This window comes from Ictalurus furcatus, chromosome 15 (genome assembly GCF_023375685.1).
Source record: "Ictalurus furcatus strain D&B chromosome 15, Billie_1.0, whole genome shotgun sequence".
NCBI classification, from domain to species: domain Eukaryota; kingdom Metazoa; phylum Chordata; class Actinopteri; order Siluriformes; family Ictaluridae; genus Ictalurus; species Ictalurus furcatus.
This window is the reverse complement of record NC_071269.1, coordinates 5,914,330-5,922,009: the sequence shown is the minus strand read 5'-3', so window position 1 is coordinate 5,922,009 and position 7,680 is coordinate 5,914,330. Positions and strand designations below refer to the sequence as shown.

General features: G+C 42.8%; 1 protein-coding gene across 1 annotated transcript; it reads left to right on the top strand.

Moving 5' to 3' along the window:
- The first annotated feature begins 3,015 nt into the window (after positions 1 to 3,015).
- ftr92 (finTRIM family, member 92) lies at positions 3,016 to 7,080 on the top strand. Its single transcript, XM_053643336.1, has 6 exons — positions 3,016 to 3,717; positions 4,025 to 4,108; positions 4,550 to 4,783; positions 5,299 to 5,452; positions 5,528 to 5,587; positions 6,068 to 7,080. Exons 1-6 carry the CDS (start codon positions 3,052 to 3,054, stop codon positions 6,646 to 6,648), a joined length of 1,779 nt encoding a protein of 592 aa, XP_053499311.1. The 5' UTR covers positions 3,016 to 3,051; the 3' UTR covers positions 6,649 to 7,080.
- The last annotated feature ends 600 nt before the right edge of the window (positions 7,081 to 7,680 follow it).

Genomic DNA, 7,680 nt, shown 5'->3' with positions numbered 1-7,680 from the left:
ATGTGGGACATATTTTTCGACACCCAAAGACCTACTATTTTGATGTCTATCTAAATGAATAAGAAACATGTACACTCAGCCCATTTATATTTATGTCTTTTGTATCAAACAATGCAACAAAGAGGAACATTACTGTATAAAAAATTAAGTGATTGGTTGTTGGGAACAACGGCAAACGTTGATTGGTCATTGGGAAAGATAGTGATCAGTGATGGATCATTGGGAACTGTGGTGACCAGTGAGTGGTAGTGATGGGTAAAACGAAGCCTCATGAAACACCGAATCGTTTGAAGTGACTGTGCCCGAAATTGTTTCTAGGTTTTGAACAGCTTTGACACCCGAAATTGTTTCTAGGTTTTGAACAGCTTTGACACCCATCTCACTAGTGCCATCTTCTGGTCATACGTATTAATACACTACATACAAACATCCATCCATCCATTGTCTATACAACATTGTCTATACAGCTTATCGTACAGGGTCGTGGGGAACCTGGAACCTAGGCACAAGGCGGGGTACACCCTGCAGGGCACAATCACATGCACATTCACGCACCCATTCATACACTACGGACACTTTGGACAATGCCAATCAGCCTACCATGCATGTCTTTGGACTGGGGGAGGAAACCAGAGTACCCGGAGGAAACCCCTGCAGTACGGGGAGAACATGCAAACTCCGCACAACTCCCCGGAAACTCCCCGGCAGGATTTGAACCCCGGACCCTGGAGGTATGAGGCGAATGCGCTAACCACTAAGCCACCGTGCGCCCCATATTGATTTTATATTTAATATTATTAAAATAATAATAATAATAATAATAATTTGTACGGTATCAGGTGTTAAAACTCCTGTTGCCGTTAAGCCAAAGAAGACGACCAAAAAAAACGGTGAGGGACGAGCAGCATTTGCTTTATGTTTTGGAATTCCAAGGACATAAGTTAATGGAGAAAGGAGAGTCAACACAGGGGTTATCTTGTCCATGGGGGGATGGTCAGTGTCCAGCAGTTTCATGATGTCAATCTTTAACACATTTACTAAGCTTGGTTATTAATTGATCATTTAAATCAAGTGTCTTTAAACAGGGAAATTACATATCATACTGCACTACAGGACTGAAATCATGAACCAGTCTTAGCTGGTATACAACTGGGATTGGAGTTTCTAATCTCCAGTCCCAACTCCCAAGACATCTCCAGATCATGAACTGATTATCAAATCCATCATTTGGATCAGGTACAGTATATTATACTATGACCCATGAGAACTTATAAGGCATTGGGTCTGAAGGAGTGCAGCTGAGAAACACTGTTGTCTTCAACCAACCAGATGAACGTCGTCCCAAGCTTAACTCAACTTTAGAAGACATTTACTTTAAAAAGCAGCTTTCTATTCCAGAAAACAGTACATGACAAATGTAAAATGAAAAGAGTTACATGAGGTTGCTGCTTCAGCTCAAGGGTTCCTTGTTTGATCCTGACCTCAGTTTATCATGTGAAACTTCACACGTTCTTCCCGTGTGGTTTTCCTCTGGGGTCTCCAGTTTTCTTGTGCATGGTGTATTCCCACCTCACGAACAGTGGTGCCAGTAGGGGTGTAAAGCTACAATCCGGTCAGAATTTGATTCACAATACTGACTTCATGATCCAATTAGTTTCTCAGAATATTTTTATTTTGAACAAAACTTTGACAAGGAAATATTCGGACTGAAAAGACTTAACAACACTGTGCGTTTTTGTCTGTATAAAACAAAATAAATCAAAAGTTGCTACAAACAGATGTTTAATATTGTCAACAAAAACTACAGGTTCACCATGTCTTACAAATTAATAAATACTCTCCCAAAAGTTTCTCTCTCTCTCTCTCTGGTCTCTGACCCAGAAAAAAATTATAGATCGAAACATAACGAGTTCCGTAGCAGCACCTGAGGCGTCATTTTAACCGGAAATAGAGCTCAAAGGCAGCTAAAATGACCAACTTCCACAGCTGTAGGTGATGTTTGAAAGCTACTTCAGAGTTCGTTTGAATTGTTTTATATGGTTACACAACCACATTAGACTATAAATGTGTGGTGGTTGTTGTGATCCAGAGCTATTGGTCAGCATGCTCTCTAAATGCAGAATTTTATGAGTTAGACAGATTGGGACCTCTGGTGTTCAAACAGTGCAATTGCATTAGATGCATAAATTAATAGAATGCTGATATACAGAGTGTGGATCACATATTTCCACAATGGACATCTCCAAAGTTTTGCATTGCAGCACACCTTGTTACACCTCTAAGTGCCTGACTTTCAAACATTAAATGGGACTATTTTGGATGGGATTTTCTCCTGTTATGGTCTTCACTAACACTAACAGACCTGCAGATTTAAACAGAGGAATCAGAATTTTAAAAAAACAACAACAAGATTTGGCGTTTTCTTCTTAATTCACACCGCAAGTCACATAGGAACAGCAGGCTTTCAGGGCCAAACCACATGGATCTTCTCCTTTGATCAATCCCCTGTATGTTGTTTAAGCACCAACATCACACCAGGAGGTGGCAGTGAAGCATCACAGTTTAACCATCCAGTCCATGTCACCCACAGCAGCGAAACCATGGGCAGATCCAAACACTCAAACTTAATGTGTGAACATGATCTTTATCTCTTGTTTAACCCATCTTGTTTCCTACCCATCCGCTGGGACCGATTGTTGCTCATCACAAGGGGTTGTGCTAAATAAACTAAGATAACTGAAGGTAACTAGTTTATTTACAGAATCAGGCACTGTTTCATTGCTCCTCTCTTACTGAAAAGACAAAAAAGCAAAGACTCCAGTCATGCTACTTAAAGTAAGATGGTGTGTGTGTGTGTGTGTGTGTGTATGTATACATAGACTCTTGAACAGCCATATTTTGTCACACAACACCTCATTTGTGTTTATCTTTCTCTCACACACACAGACAGTGTTCTGAGAAGCTCCTCCTACACATGTAAACAGAGATCCTGAAAAATGAAACTGAAATCATGCTTCCTTGACGGAACTTTCTCCTGCTCCGTACATAAAAATGGCAACCTCCTGCAAGCCAAGCTCACAGAACCTTCAGAAGTGCTGTTTGTGTCTTACAAAGGCAAAGAATCTTGTTATTATTCCTTGTGGGCACAACTACTGCAGGTCCTGCATTGACTGCTTAATCAGTAAGTATGAACACACAGGCTCGTACAGCTGCCTGCAGTGTTCGCAGACTTTCTGCACTAATCCTGATCAGGACAGACCAGTGGACAAACTCGAGAAAACAGATCTCCGCACTGAAACCTCAGCAGAAACCGCTGCGGGTCCATCCTCTTCCGGCTTGACTAGACCTGACCAGGATAGCCCTGTGGACGGTGTCAAAATGACAGCTCTCCAAACGCAAACCACAGCAGACACCACTGCCAGACCGGAGGACATGGCCTGCGACTCGTGCGCTGACAGCGGACAGGAAGCTGCCAAGTCCTGCCTGGCGTGTCTGGCCTTGTACTGCGACACACACCTGCTGCACGACGACCTCCATCCGAGGGCTGCACACATTCTGATGGACGCTACCAATCAGCAGGAGGCCATGACATGCTCTGTACACGGTAAAGTCCTGGATGTTTACTGCCATAACGAGAAACAATGCATCTGTTGCATGTGTATGCTGGAGGACCACAAAGGGCACGACATGGTGGCAACAGGACAAGTCATAAAGAAGGTGAGATGTGACCAGCGATTCGTTTAATGCCATAGGTACAGGAGGATATTTTTATCTGGATGTCCAAGATAGCCATCCCATACAGTTCCAAGGTTCAGTTACACAGTGTAGCTGTGTTGTGCCACACAGTGTCCTAAACCACATCAGCACATGTAGATGACAGATTTTTATATGTATGTATATATGAGTGCTTAGATTCATTTAGCGTTATATAATTTGATGCAAACAAAAGGAGTCTCAGAAAAGCTAAATCTTGCTTCAGTTCACGATGATTAACAAGAAAATATGATTGCTGACTAACCCCTAGGAGGAGCTAAGGAAGTCCAAGCAGATGATCGCAGAGCAAAAGAAGCAGCTAAAGGAGCTTCGCTTGGCTAAAAACACTCTCAGGGTAAGTGCCGTGTCTACAAATGGATGTTTGTGTTGTGTGCTTTTCGGTTTCTCTGCAACATGACGAGCTGCGTTTTCTCTCACCACTTCACAAGAGAGAAAACAGAGAGGCCGGTGAGGGAGCAAAGATTAATAGGTGTTACAACAGAAGTGATAACAGGAACTAACTTGTTTCAAGGACGTTCCTCAACGTTAATAAGAAAATAAAGAGTACGATGTGTCGTTATTCAGTAAATAACAAATGCAAATGCAGGCAAATTTCTATGGAATAAGAAGAATAAAACACTTCGGGTTATGGTGCTACTGGGGAAGAAAAAACAAACAATCAATCAAACAAAAAACAACCCAGCTTGATTATTTTCCTACAAGAGCATGCCTTGCCTTGCTTTATTCCTTCCATAGCTCATTCTACTGTATATTTCCACCGTGTTATAATTAACAGGACATCGCAATAGCTACAGAGGCGGAGAGCGAGCGGCTTTTCACCGAACTGATCCACTCAATCAAGAGCAGCCAGTCTGTGATGAAGGTCCTGATCCGAGCTCAGGAGCAAGCAGAACTGGACCGAATCGAGGAGCTGATGGAGAATGTGGAGGAGGAATTAACGGAGCTGAAGAGGAGAGATGCTGAGATGGAGCACCTCTCGAGCACTCAGAATGACATCCACTTCATGCAGGTAACATGGCTGACCTGTTCACACAAATATTCTATATAGGTGACCAAGAAGAGCCTGATAATTGGGCTACTGGTAGCTTGACTGTGGACACACACACACACACACACACACACACACACACACACACACACACAGAATAGCAGGATACTTTTATTTTCTGCTAACAGTTAGCCATTAGAAGTTAGCTTCCAAGAGACTTTTTACAGCCATCGTGAATGCTTCCTTCACCCTTACTCCAGTTCGCTTGATCATTGTTGTAACCTGTACCATGTGATGCCCTCAAGTCTGTCTAGTTTAATCCTAGTCTCTGTACAATTATCCCTTTGTTTGTGATGTTCTTGGCAACATCTGGTAAATGTCCATGCCTCATTTCTTAACCTTGTGACCATCTTGTGGATTATTTTCCTAAAACAGCACACTCAAAACATTTTATTCTTTAGCCAATAGCCAGATCTATGAAGATTATTCGGTGATTCTGGTTTCTTCTGTCTTTTTATGACTAAACCTCCCTGCAGTCAGTCCAGGCCTTCAATCTCACTTCTGCAAATGTCTTAAAGATGATGGTCAATCCTCGGTTCTCTTTCGGCGAGGTTGTGAAATCCATGTATGCGCTCAAGGAGCGGATAGGAGATGTCTGGGAGTATGAAATTGATCAAATATCAGCAGCAGGTAAGGCACTGTTAGGTCATGACTCTTTGATCATTACCGTGTATTCACCCAATTAATGATTTGATTTATCTTCAGTGAAAAAGGACAAGATTGTAGTTCCTTCTGAACCGAAGACGAGAAAGGACTTCCTTCAGTGTGAGTACACAACAATAAGCTTGCCTTACCTGTTAAGCTTCATTACCAAACCACAGCTGCAGGATCCCTGGTTCGATTCGGAGCTTGGGTTACGGTCTGGGGTACGGTTTCCTCCCACCTTCCAAAAACATAACTGTAGGATAGGGTCTGGATCAGATGTCCAATCTTATCCAGAAAGAGCCGGTGTGGGTGCAGGTTTTCATTTCAACCAAGCAGGAGCCATTTGCTTATTAGCTTATTTGTTCTTTTTCATTTTGGGCATCCACACCAGTAGTCATCAAACCCTTCTCCTCGAGATCTATCTTCCAGCAGTTCAGCTCCACACTGGCTCCACACTATTCAGCTAATTAAGTGGACTGGTGATCTGGATAAGAGGTGTTCAATCAGAGTTGGAAGTGAATTCTTCAGGAAGGTAGATCATCAGGAGCAGGCTTGGTCACAACTGGTCTACACCATCATTCAACATTTCTCTCCTTTCAGATCTGGTCCCACTGTCTCTGGACCCTGACACAGCCCACTGGAGCCTGAGTGTGTGTGAAGAGAAGCTAGTGGCGTGTAGCACAGAGTGCCAGCCTTATCCTGACCACCCAGAACGCTTTGACTGGTGGGCTCAGGTTCTGTGCCGAGAGCCTCTGAACACACGCTGCTACTGGGAGGCCGAGTGGACGGGTTTGCACGGAGTGGACATCGCAGTCTCGTACAGAGACATCACCCGGAAGGGAGATGATGATGAATGCAGCTTTGGGTACAACAAACAGAGCTGGAGTTTGGATTGTGCCATATTGAAATATTCTTTCGTGCACGATTATGTGGAAACGGAAATCCTGGCACCTGTATCCCACAGGATAGGGGTGTATCTCGACTACAAAGCCGGAACGCTGTCCTTTTACAGCGTCTCAGACTGTATGAAACTCCTCCACAGAGCAGAGACGAGGTTCACACTGCCTCTGTTTGCCGGGTTTGGGCTGTATCCGGGATCCACAGTGAAGATATGCCAGCCAGCCGTAGAGGAAAAACAAGAAGATTCCCAAAGAGTCAAGAGAACTGTGATACAACTGTGAATGGAAAGAGCATATGAAGAAAAGAAAATAATGGGCTCCCCATTGAGGCTGGTGTTTAGATCTGTTGTCAGGGGATCACCTGTTTGAAACCCAACAATGCCACAGGCATCCATTTATAAAATTTGGCAGACACCCTTATCCTGAATGACTTGCATTTAACTCATTTATACAGCTGAGCATTTGAGGGTTAAGGGCATTGCTCAAAGGCCCAGCAGTGGCAGCTTGGCAGTGCTGGGATTTGACCTCACGACCTTCTGATCAGAAGTCCACTGTCTACTCCACGTAGCTACCACTGCTTCTACATGCCATCCATGCCCGAGAGTCCATGGAAAGGATAAATAGATTTTCTTTCAATAACTAATAATGACATTTTCTCTAGTGTCAATCAGAGTAATGCTAGCCAATTACAGGACTTTGTTAGGCTCACTTAGTGTCTTCTCCAAGCATGTTCAGTATGGTGGCTTTATCAAGCATGTGTTGACTTTTGTCCACTAGAAGTGACAGCTGTCATGCAATGGCAGAAATTCAATTGCGTGAAAATCCCAAAAAAAGGGGGGGGGGGGTAGAATAATGGGATTTCGGGCACCTAAAAGTACGGACGTCAGGTTCCTGTTCAACTTTGACATAAGCAAAACTGTGGGGGGTGGAGGAACAACAACAAAAAACACTGGAAATCCATGTAAAACGGTTAAATATTCTTGTATGTTCAGAGTTTGGAACATTGCCGTACTCAAATTTTTTGCTTCCTCATCATCTCATAATTATAGTAGAATATTCTCTCCTATTTAATTTCAGCTTAACCCTATTTTTAAAAAATAATATTTGATGCTAGTGTTTAAATTACTCAGGAATTGAGTAAACTTGTAGCATATGATGAAAATAATTCATTTCATTTGACCAAAAACATCCCAGGAACTAAAAAATGCATTTATACATCCTGCTCGAATCATTTGTTCACTTTCCATCATGAGACAAAACGGAGCCATTTATTAATGGCAAACCATTATATAAACTGTGTAGCTCACAGTTCAT